This window comes from Oncorhynchus tshawytscha, linkage group LG12, assembly GCF_018296145.1.
Source record: "Oncorhynchus tshawytscha isolate Ot180627B linkage group LG12, Otsh_v2.0, whole genome shotgun sequence".
NCBI classification, from domain to species: Eukaryota; Metazoa; Chordata; class Actinopteri; order Salmoniformes; family Salmonidae; genus Oncorhynchus; species Oncorhynchus tshawytscha.
The window spans coordinates 67,903,019-67,921,579 of NC_056440.1; the positions used below are offsets into that span (position 1 = coordinate 67,903,019).

Below are 18,561 nucleotides of genomic sequence, written 5' to 3' on the forward strand. Positions count from 1 at the left end.
TTGATAGATGATCATGCTTGTGTTGCCTTGGTAACAAGCCCTGTTAGGTAACTAGGTTGCCATGGTGCCCATTTCTGCCAGTGATGGAGACCTGGCCTTCCTGTCCATGATCAAAGCTCACCAGCACAGAAAGGAACTCATAACACTGGACTGCACAGTGCTGCCCTCCAAGGCAAATGTATTCAGCCATTCACTGGACTCAATTGAAATTAGAGCCAAACACCTGGAACATGTACAATAACTGCACCTGCATGTCCATTGGTGATTTAATCTAGGGATACATTTGGCAACAATACAGAGTAGATACTGACACGAAGAAATAAACAACCAAACAACCAAATAAACAACCCAGCAAACACACAGCGAGACAACCTTGGATCCTCGGGTGGATTTCCTCAGTGTAATCAAAAAAAGAGAAACTGAACTTTTATACAATTCCAAATGAATTGTGTGAACACAGTACAGCACACTCAAAATAACATATATTATGGAACCAGCCACGCAAATGAGATTAACTAGCTAATTTACAAACAGTGTAATTGCCACACAGATAGATTCTAGTCCAATGTTTCACAGGCCTTGTTCTGCTGCAGTAGCTGTATAGCAGAGCCCTAGTATTCCTCTGGCCTTGGCCCATTGTCAGTGTGCCATATACACTGAACCACTAAATCATCTGGATAGGCTGATGGTAGTGACAGCTAAACAATAGAAACTATCTTGCCAAGTTCAATGGGTTAATACAGGGCATATGCTTTGCTTGTCTCACAGCCTCCACATGTATTTTTCAGGAACATTTACTACTACTGTGGGTTTCTTGTAACTTTAACAGTGACTCAACCGTTGTAGGTGTGCTTGTGTGACTATGTGTGGGAGAGTTTCTCTGTTTGTTTTCAGGTGCAGCACCTCTGAGGTCATATCGTACTTGTCTGGATAATGCTTAAGCTAAATGTGTATATGTTTACCAGATTACTCTGACTGACTCTCCTCTCTCAAGGTGATCTGACACAATCATCTGATTACATGTGCGCCCGTGTGAATGTAATTTTTCCAATGTTCTGATGTGTCCTCCTGTGCAGATGGTTTCCATGGTAACAGGGCCAGAGCAGCAAGCCGAATGCAGAGAGTATATGCATGCAATAAACATTAAAAACATGCGCTGTTCAGATAAACGTGTGTATGTGAGAAATAAAAAACAATCAATTATTCACTCAAACAAAACATACAAGTACAAAACACAAAGAGAGAACAAATTTAATGACTTTTTATTTGTTTATGTATGTGGTTCTTTTTGTAAGGATCATCCAGAAGAGCTCAGCTAGAATACATATCTTGAAAGGCAACATAAGAATATGTACCTGTGTTGGTCGACAGATGGGACTGGACAAATCAAAACAAACTGGCATTCTTCCAACATAGACTGAGTTGTGTGATCAATGCACATCGTATGTTCACACAGGCAGTTCTTTTATCATCTTAAAACCCCTTCGTATACAAGCACTAACTTCTAACAATAACCAACCTCAGCACTAAGGTTGGTTAGTTGCATTCACTACTGAACATCTTTATACCTAATTTGACATATATTTTGCCAGATGTTGGAGTATATGATATACTGTACTGTGGTTTGCTGCTAAGAAAAATAACAACTGTGGAAAAAACATGCAATTCCCATAGCAAACGTTTAGTAAACACACTGATCCCTTAAATATGGCACCATTGAAGAGGGAGGAGTCTCCCTGTTGCATAATTGTGGCCTGGACTGTTCCATGCTTCACTCCACCTCTTGGATAGGTTTGTGTTTGTAGATCAGAAGTGTGCATTGGTATGGCAGTGTCGTTGTGTGTAAATACAGCCTCATGTCCACGTTGACTACTTCACTATAGGAGGAAAGCCTTTACTTGGCTGGTTCCTTTTAACCATATTAACTTAGCTAAGTAGTCTGGTCTAAAAATGGACTTTAGAAATACAAACGCTTTACATTATGCAGATGTGCACCCCAACCCCTTACTGATTAAATAGCAACATTTAAATAGCAAATATTCTCAATTCAAGTTCTACATAGTGAAATACACTGGTCTGTTGTTCAGTGCAAGAGATCTTATCTACTAAACCCAATAGTTTAACCTGATATCTAGTTTGGAGCGCTGGTTGAATGGTTTATTATACAGGCAGTGTACATATTGTCTGTGGCAGCAATCTTATGCTAAGAGCATTTGTGAGCCAAATGAAGAGGTTATTAGTATTGCTAGACTAGTCATATATTCCATTATTAGGCCATCACCATTCAGTAACTATGTGGTTAATGTATCTTTTGTGTGTTTTGAAATCCCATGTAGGAAATAATGTGTTGAATAATCCCCCTGGGAGTTGTTAAAAGGAAAATGTGACGACTTTGCAGAAAACTGCATTTTTCTTTATAATATAGGCATTCAGACTGAGTTCATGGAAACAGTAGAAACCTGTTCCTCAGCCTCCCTCACTTACACATCTCAATGCCAATGATGGTATCTAGTACGACAGCTTGCTCATGCAACATATAGGTAATAACCTGGCTCTTTGACACATTAAGCCAGGTGGCAAAGGAGATATTAGTCCACATTCTATAGCTAACTAGAAAAGCAAGGCCCAAAGCTTGTGAAAACATACGCTTGTGAAAACAGTGTGGAAATAGTGTAACACATACAGTACTGTTGAAAGAGAGTTCAGAAACCAACCAACTACTAGGTAGTTACAACATGGGTAATCATTTTGTTCTTATCCCATCAAAACCAGTTTTGCAATGACTTATATGAGTGCTTGATCTCTGTTAGTTTCATGGTCACATACTGTACATTAAGTACATGCATATCAAAACCTTTGTACCATACAGCCAATACATATTTCATCAAGAAATGTGTCAATTCTTTGTATAACTGGGGATAACAAACTAATTTAAAGCACAACTACAGCTGAATTTAGGGCAAGTGACATTTTATGACATAAACAGACGTCACTGTTGTAGTCATGATCACTTTGCTGAATTTATTTTTTCTTACACTCAAACCTCAATGTGTAGAAAGTGATGGCATTCAACATTTCTCAATTAGTAAATATCTAAAAAAGGCAACTCAGATGTGGTGTGACAAAAACAGCCTGAAAACAAGTATTTGGCAAGTTTTAACTCAGGGATAAAATGACTGTGTTACTGGGGTCAACATGACACTTGATTATTTCTCCAACATAGTTACATGAAGTCAGACACAAGGAAGAGAAGCAGATATGCAACACTTATAGAAAACAAACAAACTTCAATAAACACGCACACAAGTACGCGCACACGCACACACAAAGACACACACACAACGTTCATTCTTACTCAAGTGTGTACAGCATGAAATCAACCAGTCATAGGTACAGCAGCCAATGAGAAAGGTGTGAGAACCACAACTCTTCTGGGTGACATTTAAGGCTGGGCAGGGGCTGGCAGCATGCCCAGCTGTCCACGTCAGCACCCCCTTGGCACTGGTCATCTATGTACAACAAACAGACTAAGAGCATTATCAGTCGGGGGATGGGACGTTGTGGCCAACACACAGTGTGGTTGGGACACCATGGTTCATAACACAGACTGACTGGTCTGTGTTCTGTGATCGCCTGGCCCGGCCTGGGCGGGATGCTAGAGAGAAGAGAGACAGAAGTGTTATTACCCAGGGCCTGCTCCTGCTGGGCGAGGGCCTGCTGGGCGAGGGCCTGCTGAGTGAGGGCTTGGGTGAGAGTTAATGGTGGATGATGCTCAAAGTGCAGAGGGAGGGGTAGAGATGAGATAACTTTAGAGGAGTAGAATGTGTGCCACCGGGCTGGCATCCCATGGTAAACCAGCTAGTTTGACCATGCTTCACCCATGCTTAGACAATGCATCACACCTCTTAGTGTAGACTGTCTGTATAAATAGGTTGTTTTAAAGGGAAGTCTTATGAGTATGTTCAAACCATGCTTTCATTTATAATCCCCTTTAGATGTTGTTGAGGGTTTAGTCGTCAACATGCTGTGCATTCTGCCATGCATCTTTCAGGCCACTCTGGGTTCAGACTTGATTTCACTCCTGTTTAAGACCTCCCATTCACTTCATTTTGGTTTCCAAAAAGCTTGGTACACCAGAGGAGAGAAAGGGAGAAATACATTCATATACATTCATATACATTCAATCCATTCAATGAAATACAGACCCTTCTGACAGGTTTCATACAAAATTTATTTCATGCTAGAGTTGTATTCTTGAACTCTTTTTTTCCTATTGATTTCATGTTGCATAACATTGTGCATGCAGTTGATTTCCCCCCCATGTTCCTAATTGCAAATAATGATTTTATGTTTTAAAATATACACATATTTTTGCTGCTTTCATAGTAGCTAAAGGTTGTTGTGGAAAGATGGTCAGACATATCCTGACTCAACCAGATTCTTTATGATTTCTTTTCTAGTTCTCTTTAAAAAAATAACACTGTTCAAATTATATATTTAGTATGTGAGAGTAACAATGGTTCACTATGATAAGTTCTCCATAAATAATTGATTGTATACATCAATACGTATAGCAGTAGACAGAAACATAGATTACTAATTTAGCCTAAATGATTCTTCTCATTAAGATCCAGGATCACAAGCATGCCAACATAAACAAGGTCAAATGTTATTTTAGCTTTTCACAACATAGAGAGCTTGCTGAAATATGTATATTCTCCATCTTTCTTCAAGTCTCTAGTTAGGAAATAGTGGTCAATATGACCAGAGCTGCCAGGTAACATGTACTCTGTACCACAAAGAAGAATAGGAAGAAATGTGAAAAGAAAACACTGTCATTGAACAACTTAATAGTCTGGCTACATAAATTGTATGCAAAAGTGAGGAATCGTTAAAAGAAAAATATATTCTTCATACGGATAGTCGTAATAGCTATAGTTTCTTTTTCTTTTTTACTAGTCCACCATGCAACTCATGCTAAATAAAAAGAGTCATGTTTAACTGATGGTATTGGGTGACATAAATGCCATTAGCAGTTATTCTTATTGTCCTCTACTTATTGATTTCATTCCACCCTTTCTGGCCATTCAGGCCAAGATGTCAGACCAATGTTCCTTTGTTATTTGTCTTTCTGTCCTCCTACAGTTCTTCATTGAGGAAAAGTCCATACAAAAACAACAACGAAGAAAAGCAAAAAGGACGTATTCGATCTTGATGATTGAGAGAAAACATGTCCTCCAAAGTGAGATGGGTGAGCTCACTGTAAGAAATCTCTGTATCTACTGTTTCTCTTCCTCACTGTGAATGTGGCCATGTCAAGCCCTCCATCCGTGGAATCAAGAAACGTTGGAGAGGGGGATTTCTCCCAAAGCGTTGGTTTCTCCCACTCAGTCAGACTGTGGTGCGCCCCCCTCAGGTCACTCTGAGAACTTCTGCCTGCATATACTTAACTAAGACAGTCTCCTCTTTACAGGGATCTGTGGTAGAGAATACACGGGAGGGTTGGGTTGCTCAGCATCAGCCAGTCATTGGTCATTCTCAAAAGGATGGATGCATTTGAGAAAAGTAAGACAGTTGGGGGTGGTGGGGGGTTACAGAGAAAGAGGACCTCTAACAGATGTTTTATAAATAAATAAAAAACTTGCTCCGTGGTGATCCAGGAGAGGGAGAGAAAACAAAGGACAGAGATACAGAGAAGTGAAAGAAAGAGACAAGCTGAGAGGACAGCAGAGGAACAGAGTGTGTGACTGGGCCAACTATCTGTTGGGTCGGAGCTGTGTTCATGCACACCACGTCCCTGAGGGGGAGCTACACCAACAGAGAAAGACAGGATTGTAGCAGGATAGGAAGATCGACAGAATAAAAGACAGAAGAGCAGAACGGGAGAAGAAGTCAACCAAAACTGGGAAAATTGGACTTCTCTTTGAAGTAGTTACTTTGTGGTTGTGCTTGTGGTGGGAAGATACATTCTTTACCTTGTAAAAAAGTATTGTGAAATAGAATATAGATAAGCAAAAATATATATATTTACTACTGAATCTATTGATGGTTTGCCTTCAATAAAAACAAGACTAGGTTCCAATAATTTAAGTGTTAGAGTACTTCACCGACAGTGAATATTTACAGCTGGGTCCTTTTCACCATTTGGATGGGCCACACAATAGTATTTAGAGATTATTATCTCCCATTCATAGGTGTAGGGTTTCAGATCATTTGGAATCTACCTGAGCTAACCTACTCTTTCCTATGGATGTCAAAATTCCATATTTCTGGTATTAAAGACTCTCTTCCCATTATCAGTTTTGAGAAGTTTACAGTTTACAGAGACAGAGAACAAGCAACACAGATAGATAACCACAGAAAAAAGAAGAGACGGAAGCGAAAAGCTGAAGACGGACAGCAAGGTCCAGAGGACAAAAATGGGACAGACCGATACAACACGGTGGAACAGGAGCTAGCTGCAGATGGGGTTCCTGTGAGTGGGTAACAAGGAGAAGGGCAGAGGTTTAGAGGGGACCCCGGGAGACCTGTGTCACTGATCCATGTCTACAGAATACTACGGGACACTACGTGGGCTGCAGGGCCCTGGAGACACTGACACCACTCTAGTACCAGCACCCCATGCCGGCAATGGTGCTAAGGTTATAAAGCATTTGGTAACTTTTGTTTGGGGAGAGACAGAGTTACCGAGGTGTAGTGTAACAGTATGGGACCTCTATCTTTCAAACAATTTCCTTTCACTCTTTTTTCAAAATGTATAATGTTATTGATCACGGCCAATTGTACACACGTATTACTATTCATGCGTTATCTGTTTGATTAAGGTCCTGGAAGCATGTAGAGAGCAGTTGGAGGAGGGGGGGGGGGTGAGGCACGGCTCGGAAAGAGAATGCACATCAATGTATTTTCTAGCAGGGTTGAGAGCCCAACAGCCAATCTGGCTCCAGGCACTAACACTTATCTGACGCTTATTCAGCTAGTTCAACATCAAGTTCATTTTGTGGTTAACAATATCAAATGGAGAAGAGAGACTGACAGTTTCCAGTCTGCTTTGTAATACTGTCTAGAAGAGTGCTGGCACAGAGCCATATTCAGCTAGACTTCAACATGTATCTACTGCAGTCCAATTATATAGTGATCTTGTTACATAATCTTATGACATGCTGTTATTTAACAACAATAGCCTGTCATCTATTTGTGAAGCAATGATATAAAAATAGTTATTTGCTGAAGTTATTCAGTGTTAGACAAGACGTAGGACGCTATTGAAAATGTACGACTTCCTTCTCACAATGCTGGTCATATACTGTAATACCATGTGGCCTCTCTTATTCCTCACCATACTTCACCCCTTACCACCAGCTACATTTCCTCTCCAATGCCAACCATCAGCTGGACAGGACATGCAGTGTTGAGTTAAAAGACAAGCACAACACATGCCAACATGGAGCAACAGAGAAACAGGTTCACTTTACATTGGCAACATGTACATAGACAATCACACACAGACACAGTCGCAGACATACCGTACACACACTCAGAAGCACATTCATAAACACATGACATAGAATATACAACAGTGAGGGCATGTGTACTCTTAGCTACTGTTAGTGATCATCCTACTTGATTCATGTAATGGATCCGTCTCATGACGTGGACACAGTGGATTACAGTTGTGTTTGTGTTATGGCGCTTGAGAGTCACTGAAGGGGTCCATCCTAAACAGATCATGCTCACAAAGAGCGGTTCACTATGGGAGACAGTGGGAATGTGTGACCTTTCGACCAAAAAAAGCTCCACTGTGCACTAGAAGAGGCAGGATAAAAAAGTATGTGAAACTGTATACTGTATGGAGGCTGTAGCAGGTTCTGTCTTAGCTAGTGTCTGGGAACTTGGCTGGGGATGATGGCAGGTGAGATTTAGCAATGCTATTAGCCCATGATAACAATATACAGTATTATGTGCTTGTGATTCATCTCCCTACGCTCAAAGCAGCTAATTTAAGAAGCTGCGGGTGACACAGGCATTATAGTTTGATACTGAAACAATTGTGGAAGCAGCTTTTTCTTCTTCTTTTTCAGAGTTGATTCATCATAGAAGCCTTTGGCTTGCACTTGTCCTGCCTTTGCCTGGTGTAACTGTAGACTAGAGGATATGATGAAGGCCTGCTGTTATTGTAGAGCATAAGGATAGTAAGGATCTCTCGGTGTGGTGAACAAGGCAATTCTTTGATTGTGCTATTCTTTAGTGTTTGAGGCTGGGGCGTCAGGTTGTGAATGTGGCATGGCCGTCCTCTTGGCCACATACCCACCCAGCTAGCTGCAGCAGAGGGTAGCCCTGGGGGCCCTGGGGGCCGAGCGGTGAGCATGGGGGCGCCGGCTCTGCCAGTGACCTCCCCTGGGAAGAGCCAGCTAACGGCCAATTAGACACAAGTCAAGGATGGGGGGGATGATGAAAGGTGGAGTGATGGAGGGAGGAACAAACAGATCAGACAATGAGTGGAGGGAAAACAAGGAAAACAAACATACAACAGAGAAAAACAGAAAAGGGGAAAGTTAAGGTTGGCCCAGGGGGCAGTGTGATAGTCTCGGTGATAGTGAACAAACCAAATGGAAAGAATAGAACACGCAGAGATGGAGAGGAGGGTTGGCAGGGTAACGTAAAGAAACATTTTCAAGAAAATCCCAAAACAGAAAAACAAGACCACTAATTAGTGATTTGTTTATATATTTGTTCAGTAACTTATTTAATGCAGAAGTAAATTAATGAAAGTAAGAGTAATAAAGATGATTCAGTTTTAATGAAAGAGAGAGAGAAGAGTTGGACAGAGAAAAAGGCTAGCATCCAAATGCCAAATAAGAATGTTGGGGATGATGTTTTTTGTTGTTGTTTTTTTTCCACCTTTATTTAATTAACCAGGTAGGCCAGTTGAGAACACCTTTATTTAACCAGGTAGGCCAGTTGAGAACACCTTTATTTAACCAGGTAGGCCAGTTGAGAACACCTTTATTTAACCAGGTAGGCCAGTTGAGAACACCTTTATTTAACCAGGTAGGCCAGTTGAGAACAAGTTCTCATTTACAACTGCGACCTGGCAGATGTTGTGTCGCTCAGCAGTAGTACCTGAGTGGGGGACCGAAAGTTGTTTGTGTTGGAAGCTGTATAGACAAAGATAGTAAAGACAAGACCTACTGTGAGAAAGCAACAACAAAAATGATGTGTGTGCTCTCTAAAGTGTCTTTTTGAGTCACGTTTCAGACTTACAGTACAGCTGTGCAGTTTCTCCTCCCTGAGTACACATGAACATGTGTTTGTGCTTGACTCTAAGTGTGTTCCCTGGGGTGTGTTCCCTGAAATGTGTTCCCTGAGGAAGTTGTGCCCTGAGATTTAAGCTCTGGGATGTGTGCCCCGATGTAGGGCCTGTGTCTAGGTGAGTCATATTACGTACCCTTCCTGACTCTGGCCGCCGTGTGGCCTGGCCGCCCGCCCATGGCCAGCAGGAAGCAGGGCTGCTGCTCGGACCGGTCAATAGGGCTTAAGATCTGGCCGTCGTCAGGTGACATGATCTGGTCTATGTGGGGACAGTCTTCATTGGCCAGCGCTGCTTTTTCTGCCTCCTTGGCTGCCTCCTTGGCTGCCTCCTTGGCTGCCTCCTTGGCTGCCTCCTTGGCTGACTCCTTGGTTAACTCCTTGGTTAACTCCTTGGCTGCTCTCTTGGCTGACTCCTTGGACGTTTCCCCGTTCACTTTGGGATCTTGAAAAACAGCTTGTGGAGCTGAAACAGAGGGAGAAGAACTTAGTGGTGATTCCTCAATGGTGTGGAAGAGGATGTGTCAGCACCCCCATTTGTGTGCAAGTTTGGCTGTTTTTTTTATCAACCAGGTAACACGGCTTTGAAGCACAACCATCAAACTTTTTCAAATGTCAAATAAACATTGACCTTTCCCAACTGCCCCAAATCCCATCCACTGGAGCTTCAACAAACAAAAACTCTTCAGACTTGCTGCTCAATTTCGCACAGAATATCTGCTTTCTTTGGTTTCCCAAATCCCTCACTCTCAAAACTAGCAAGCTCCTGTCCTGGAAATGTACCACCTGCCTTTCCAGACATAGCAGTGACTATTTACAGGTCAATAAAATAACCATAGTGCCACACGATTCTTCATCTTCAGTATGGTAAATAAAGGTAGTGGAGTTCTAAGCCATTACCTTCTGTACATGACCAACTCAAAACAATGGAACAGGAAACACTACCATTTGATCATCCAGGCCTCACATGTCATACCTCGTGGGCCTTATAAGCATTACATCTCCAGCCTGAACCACACATCCCAGACCACCACTGTCACCGCTGTAGTAAAACATTATTTGTGGGTAACACTTGCAGATATTAGCAATGGTGTCTCTGCTGCATTGATGCTTCACCCCATTACACATTACAGTAATCCATCTGCTCTTGTCAGCGCAGCAGGCAGCACACAGACCCTAGCCAGCCACACAAAGCCATTGTACGTGTGATGCAGACCCTCTGGGATAGAGGGAGAGGAAGACGGGGAGAGAGAGTGGGAGATGAGTCACTTTCAACAGAATAGTTCAATGAATAGACACCATTCTTTAACTCCCTCACTTTTTCCCTCTCTGTTCCTCCCCTTCTCCCTATCCCTGTTGACTTTTGTCTTTTTTTCATCCCCCTCTCATCCCCTCATTCATCTTTTGGATATCTGTATCCAATTCATGGGCTCTATTGATTGGCTGTTGGCCTGGTAATCGTGCATGTCTGATGTGATGAAGTGGCAGAGGATTTGTCCAGATGGTGCCTCTTTACGGGAAAGAGAGGGAGAGTAAAGATTACACAGCAGTAATGACCATATCTCTGAGATCTGTCCATCACTGGCATCGTAGAGGACAACACTTCCAAAAGAAGCATGATGCATTCTGGTCATTTTGGTCAGCCATCACTACAGCCTGAAGCCATCTTACTCTCTACTTTCTACTGCACTAACAACATTTCTCGCAGAACCAAACTCATCACTTCTCATTCAAATGTGTTGCCACACTGCACAACCACAGAAGAGATATAAAGCGAGATACTGTATGTCAGTTAGCGGACCTGGTCCAGAAGTGTCTGTGTTGCACATGTGGTTAAAAACAGCTCACTGAATAAATGATGACAGCCATTTTAGAGTTGTTTTTTTTTACTGCACTGGCTTGCTGACTGGAACTGCACTCTCATAGTCATCCCAATGGCATTTCACTGGGTCAACTCCCCACTGGTCCCTTAATGTTTGTCTGTGTGTTTTGACATTGATTAGTAAAAATGGATGTGTTCATCTGTTTAAACTTCGAAACAATAGGCACACACCATATTCAAGTATGCAACAAAGTAATGGATGTCATAAATAAGCAAGTAGCTACGTTGTGTGTGTGTGTGTGTGTGTGTGTGTGTGTGTGTGTGTGTGTGTGTGTGTGTGTGTGTGTGTGTGTGTGTGTGTGTGTGTGTGTGTGTGTGTGTGTGTGTGTGTGTGTGTGTGTGTGTGTGTGTGTGTGTGTGTGTGTGTGTGTGTCGATCACGTCAGCTGCTCAAGGGACCAGCTTTATGAGTACAGTACAGCATTTTAAAAGTTATGTAACCTTTCCCAGCTCTCTTATTCGGAGAAAGTGAGCTCCATAGATAGTGTAGACTGCTGTAAAAAGTAAATTGATGCATTGCATATTTGGCAATCCTAGTCTATTCCTCATCCTAATCAAACAGCCCATGCCTCATGTTCAAAGACTGGAGGACTCAGACAGAGTTCTCACTCCATGGGAGGCCATATATAGAGAATGCCAACTCATGTGCCAGAATCACGACATGCATTATTCATTTCCCCCTGAGCTGAACCCAACCCATCTTGAGGGCCCATGCTCAGCATGTTCCTGAATGTGTGTGTATTCATGTGTTATTACATACATGTATCCCTTATAGTAACTTTGGAATAATGTCCATGGAATGTAAAGTGTTGCTCTAATGTCTGTCTGTTAAATTACCACTGATGAGCCATTGATGCCATTGAGTCATTGATGAGCTGGTCAAACTGTTTTCTGATTGGGTGCTAAATGAGTTTCAGATTGGCTGCATATTCCATCATTTTGCTTTGCAGCCCAGTGTGAATAATAGGAGAAGCAAGTGAATAGCTGCAGTTCGTGGCAGAACCTGAGTCCTATTGTGCAATGTGCGTTGCTTGGACACTGTTGTCATGGCAACATGCAATGGCACAGAAAAAAGATTGGGGGAAATTAAATAAATGAGACATTAACAATGAGATAGGATGTTGGGAAGGTGAAAACAATCATTGTTTTTACCACCTCCAGAGAACGTACATTATGGCAGTGCCTGGTGAAACTCTAACTCCAATTCGTCAAGATCATAGAAGTAATGAGACTTATGCACATCCTGTATCATATGACTAGGCAAAGTCAGGAAGTGTGACCCTTGTTCATGTTTTTCCTCTCTCCTCCAGCAGACAGGTCATTATGTCACCTCTGGTTGTTCTCTCTGCAGGGAGTCAGGTCAGATGACAGGCCCTGATAGCTCAGAGTGTAGACGCCATCTGACAGGCTGCAAAGTAAAGGTGCAGATAGAGGTCAAGGTCATCTAAATGTGTTTGTTAAAAACAAATAACTATCACTGAATAGTATTGTTGGAATCTAATCAGAAGAGACACCTTGTTAGTGGGACATCTTGGATACATAACTCTCCAGGGAAAACATTCATTATAAAGTTAAAAGATTCTATTACAAACAGGAGTACAGCCAGTGAGCGAGGGGTGCAGTGTTTTTGTGTGTGTGTGTGTGTGAGTGCTGAGAGGGGTGTTAGTCATAGATGTAGCGTGGAATGATGCTGGGCCTTAACATGTGGCAGTAAATAAGGAGCCATCACCAGATGCACTCATGGCCACTTCAGGCCCTTGTGGCAGGGCATAAATACACACTACTCACACTATTTCATAGAAGAGGGAATTTCATGGAATCAGTTGGGCCCTATCCCTATTATGAGTCGGCGATGTACAGTACATCAGCCTGTGAGTAACCGAGAATCCCCCCAAAGCTCCTTGTGCTCACCACAGCTGGCCTGGTCATCCAAGCAGAAAAACATGAAAGAGCAACACAGACATCATCCATCCAAGGGACTTTCTGAAAATTGATAGGTTCTCTGAGGGAAACCCCTACTCTCTGCTGTCTTTGTCCAACTTCCCCTATGAGTCACACAGGTTAAACACACAGGTCTCCAGGCAAACAGGCTGTCCCTTTTATTGCAGTAATTTCTAGAGTGCAATATCACTGGTGCAATGTTAGTTAAACAAGTTAACTGTGAAATAATGGCATTCGCTGTTAAAAAAAAAATATATATATATATATATAAACACTACCGGTCAAAAGTTTTAGAACACCTACTCATTCATGGGTTTTTCATTATTTGTACTATTTTCTACACTGTAGAATAATAGTGAAGACATCAAAACTATGAAATAACACATATGGAATCATCTAGTAACCAAAAAAGTGTTAAACAAATCTAAATATATTTTATATTTGAGATTCTTTAAATAGCCACTCTTTGCCATGATGACAGCTTTACACACTCTTGGCATTCTCTCAACCAGCTTCACCTGGAATGCTTTTCCAACAGTCTTGAAGGAGTTCCCACATATGCTGAGCACTTGTTGGCTGCTTTTCTTTCATTCTGCGGTCCAACTCATCCCAAAATTGTCAATTTGGTTGAGTTTGGGGGATTGTGGAGGCCAGGTCAACTGATGCAGCACTCCATCACTCTCCTTCTTGGTAAAATAGCCCTTACACAGCCTGGGGGTGTGTTGGGTCATTGTCCTGTTGAAAAACAAATGACAGTCCCACTAAGCCCAAACCAGATGGGATGGCGTATCATTGCAGAATGCTGTGGTAGACATGTTGGTTAAGTGTGCCTTGAATTCTAAATAATTCACAGACAGAGTAACCAGCAAAGCACCCACACACCATAACACCTCCTCCTCTGTCCTTTACAGTCGGAAATACACATGCGGAGATCATCCGTTCACCCACACCGCGTCTCACAAAGACAGTGATTCCAGACCAAAGGACAAATTTCCACTGGTCGAATGTCCATTGCTTGTGTTTCTTGGCCCATGCAAGTCTATTCTTCTTATTGGTGTCCTTTAGTAGTGGTTTCTTCACAGCAATGCAACTATGAAGGCCTCATTCAAACAGTCTCCTCTGAACCCTGAAATTTCCATCCCTAACTATAACATTTTCCGACAAGATATAACTGTCAAAGGGGGTGGTGTTGCAATCTACTGCAGAGATAGCCTGCAGAGTTCTGTCTTACTATCCAGGTCTGTACCCAAACAATTTGAGCTTCTACTTTTAAAAATCCACCTTTCCAGAAACAAGTCTCTCACCGTTGCCGCTTGGAATAGACCACCCTCTGCCCCCAGCTGTGTCCTGGACACCATATTTGAATTGATTGTCCCTCATCTATTTTCAGAGCTCATGCTGCTAGGTGACCTAAACTGGGACATGCTTAACACCCCAGCGATCCCACAATCTAAGCTAGATGCCCTCAATCTCACACAAAATATCAATGAATCAATCCTCACCATCTTAAATAAGCATGCCCCATTCAAAAAAATCAGAACCAGGAACAGATATAGCGCTTGGTTCACTCCCGACCTGACAGCCCTTGACCAGCACAAAAACATTGTGTGGCATACTGCATTAGCATCGAATAGTCCCCGTGATATGCAACCTTTCAAGGAAGTTAGGAACCAATATATACAGGCAGCTAGGAAAGCTAAGGCTAGCTTTTTCAAGCAGAAATTTGCATCCTGTAGCACAGACTCAAAAAAGTTCTGGGACACTGTAAAGTCCATGGAGAAAAAGAGCACATCCTCCCAGCTGCCCTCTGCACTGAGGTTAGGAAACACTGTCACCACCGATAAATCCACAATAATTGAGGATTTCAAGAAGCATTTTTCTGCGGCTGGCCCTGCTTTCCCTTGGCTACCCCTACCCCGATCAACAGCCCTCCACCTCCCACAGCAACTCGCCCAAGCCTCCCCCATTTCTCCTTCGCCCAAATCCAGATAGCTGATGTTCTGAAAGAGCTGCACAATCTGGACCCCTACAAATCAGCCAGGCTAGACAATCTGGACCCTCTCTTTCTAAAATTATCTGATGAAATTGTTGCAACCCCTATTACTAGCCTGTTCAACCTCTCTTTCGTATCGTCTGAGATTCCCAAAGATTGGAAAGCTGTCGCGGTCATCCCCCTCTACAAAGGGCGAGACACTCTAGACCCAAACTGCTACAGACCTATATCTATCCTACCCTGCCTTTCTAAGGTCTTCGAAAGCCAAGTTAATAAACAGATTACCGACCATTTCGAATCCCACCATACCTTCTCTGCTATGCAATCTGGTTTCAGAGCTGATCATGGGTGCAACTCAGCCACGCTCAAGGTCCTAAACAATATCATAACCGCTATCGTTAAGAGACGTTACTGTACAGCTGTATTCATCAACCTGGCCAAGGCTTTCGGCTCTGTCAATCACCACATTCTTATCGGCAGACTCAACAGCCTTGGTTTCTCAAATTATTGCCTCGCCTGGTTCACCAAATACTTCTCTGATAGAGTTCAGTGTGTCAAATCGGAAGGCCTGTTGTCCGGACCTCTGGAAGTCTCTATGGGGGTGGAGACACTGGTCAACCCCAAAGCCAATTCTTCCTTTGGCCGCCTTTCCTTCCAGTTCTCTTCTGCCAATAACTGGAACAAACTGCAAAAATTACTGAAGCTGGAGACTCATATCTCCCTCACTAGCTTCAAGGCACACAGGCGGAGGGGCAGGTTTCGGGTCGAGAGCCAGACCCTGTCCCCCGGTGCAAACACGGGGGCCTCACTGCGGTGCTGGTCAGCGCTCCTCTTCTGCCGTTCTCCCGCTAACCTTAGCGAATCCTGAACGGCTTTCCAGGTGTCCTTGGAGTGTTGTACCCATTCCTCCACTGCAGGAGCCTCGGTCTGACTCTAATGACATGGGGCCAGGACCGGCTGGTAACCTAACACACACTCAAAAGGGGACAAGTTAGTTGAGGAGTGGCGTAGGGAGTTCTGAGCGAGTTCAGCCCAAGGAACATACCGTGCCCACTCACCAGGCCGGTCCCGGCAATAGGACCGCAGAAACCTGCCCACATCCTGGTTTACGCGCTCCACCTGCCCATTACTCTCAGGGTGAAAACCTGAGGTTAAGCTGACCGAGACCCCCAGTATCTCCATAAACGCCCTCCACACTCTGGACGTGAATTGGGAACCCCGATCAGAAACGATGTCCTCAGGCACCCCATAGTGCCCGGAAGACATGGGTAAACAAGGCCTCCGCAGTCTGCAGGGCCGTAGGAAGACCAGCCAACAGGATGAGACGACAGGACTTAGAAAACCGATCCACAACAACCAGGATCGTAGGACTTCCCTGGGACGGGGGAAGGTCGGTAAGAAAGTCCACCGAGAAGTGTGTCCACGGCCGTTGTGGAACGGGGAGGGGTTGTAACTTCCCTCTAGGCAGGTGCCGAGGAGCCTTGCTCTGAGCACACACTGAGCAGGAGGAGACATAAAATCTCACGTCTTTAGCCAGCGTGGGCCACCAGTATCTCCCTCTAAGACTCCGCACTGTCCTCTGGATGCCAGGATGACCCGAGGAGGGGAGAGTATGAGCCCACCGGATCAGCTTATTCCGGGCCCCCCTCGGCACGTACTGAGCCCCCACAGGACAGTTAGGGGGGGCCGGCTCTAACCGTGAGGCCCTCTCTATCTCCGCGTCCACCTCCCATACCACCGGTACCACGAGACATGACGGTGGAATGAGGGGAGTTGGCTCAACGGACCGCTCCTCGGTATCATAGAGGCAGGACAGCGTGTCGGCTTTGGTGTTTTGGGAGCCTGGCCGGTATGAGATGGTAAACCGAAACCTGGTGAAAAACATGGCCCATCTAGCCTGACGTGGATTTAGTCTACTCGCTGCCCAGATATACTCGAGATTACGATGGTCAGTCCAGATTAGAAAAGGGTGTTTCGCCCCCTCAAGCCAATGTCTCCACACCTTCAGAGCCTTGACTACAGCTAACAACTCCCGGTCCCCCATGTCATAGTTTCGCTCCGCTGGACCGAGCTTGCTCGAAAAGAAAGCACACGGGCGGAGCTTGGGTGGCACACCCGAGCGCTGGGACAGCACGGCCCCGACCCCCGCCTCGGACGCATCCACCTCCACTATGAACGCTAAAGTGGGGTCCAGATGCGCCAACACGGGCGCATTGGTGAACAGCTCTTTCAAACGACTGAAAGCTCTGCCCACCTCTGCTGACCAACGCAAGCGCACCGGTCCTCCCTTCAGCAGTGAGGTGATGGGAGCAGCCACCTGACCAAAACCCCGGATAAACCTCCGGTAGTAATTGGCAAACCCTAAAAACCGCTGCACTTCTTTCCCTGTGGTCGGAGTCGGCCAATTACACACAGCTGTAACGCGGTCATCCTCCATCACCACCCCGTAGGTGGAAATACGATACCCCAGGAAGGAAACGGACTGTTTGAAAAACTCACATTTCTCCGCCTTGCAATACAGGTCATGCTCCAGCAGTCGCCCAAGTACCTTATGCACCAGAGACACATGCGCCGCGCGTGTGGCAGAATAGATCAAGATGTCATCGATGTACACTACCACTCCCTGCCCGAGCAGGTCTCGGAGAATCTCATCTACGAAGGATTGGAAGACGGCTGGAGCATTCTTCAACCCATATGGCATGACACGGTACTCATAATGACCAGATGTAGTACTAAATGCGGTTTTCCACTCATCTCCTCCCCGGATACGTACCAGATTATACGCGCTCCTCAGGTCCAGTTTTGTGAAGAAGCGCGCCCCGTGAAATGATTCCACCGCCATAGCGATGAGAGGTAGTGGGTAACTAAACCCCACTGTGATGGAATTTAGACCTCTATAATCAATGCACGGACACAGACCTCCATCCTTCTTCTTCACAAAAAATAAGCTTGAGGAGACGGGTGATGTGGAGGGCCGAATGTACCCCTGTCCCAGTGATTCAGCAACATATGTTTCCATCGTTACTGTCTCCTCCTGAGACAATGGATACACGTGACTCCTAGGAAGTGTAGCGTTCTCCAGAAGGTTTATCGCGCAGTCCTCTCGACGATGGGGTGGTAATTGGGTCGCCCTCTTTTTACTGAAGACGATAGCCAAATCGGCATATTCAGAGGGAATGCGCACGGTGGAAACCTGGTCTGGACTCTCCACCATAGTCGCACCAATGGCAACTCCTATACACCTGCCTGAACACTCCTCTGACCACCCCTTAAGAGCTCACTGTCGCCAGGAAATCACCAGGTTGTGTTGAGCTAGCCAGGGAATTCCCAACACCACTGGAAACACAGGTGAATCTATAAAGAACAGACTAATCTGCTCCTTATGATCCCCCTGCGTTACCATGTCCAGCGGTACCGTAGCCTCCCTAACCATTCCT

The 18,561-nt window shown here is 44.4% G+C and overlaps 1 protein-coding gene across 2 annotated transcripts in view; it reads right to left on the bottom strand.

Annotated features, from left to right (window-relative positions):
- Nucleotides 1-1,264: 1,264 nt before the first annotated feature.
- The window catches only part of LOC112236636 (potassium voltage-gated channel subfamily C member 1), a 38,404-nt gene continuing 21,107 nt past the window's right edge, over nt 1,265-18,561 (bottom strand). The window contains exons 3-4 of one of the 2 annotated variants that reach the window (XM_042330961.1): nt 9,449-9,775; nt 1,265-3,655 (exon numbers count right to left, since the gene is read on the bottom strand). In XM_042330961.1, the coding sequence (XP_042186895.1) occupies nt 3,540-3,655; nt 9,449-9,775 (443 nt within the window). In that variant the 3' untranslated portion in view covers nt 1,265-3,539. Of the gene's footprint in view, nt 3,656-4,213; nt 5,478-9,448; nt 9,776-18,561 lie in introns of those variants that run through there. The other variant, XM_042330960.1, reaches the window with a different exon arrangement.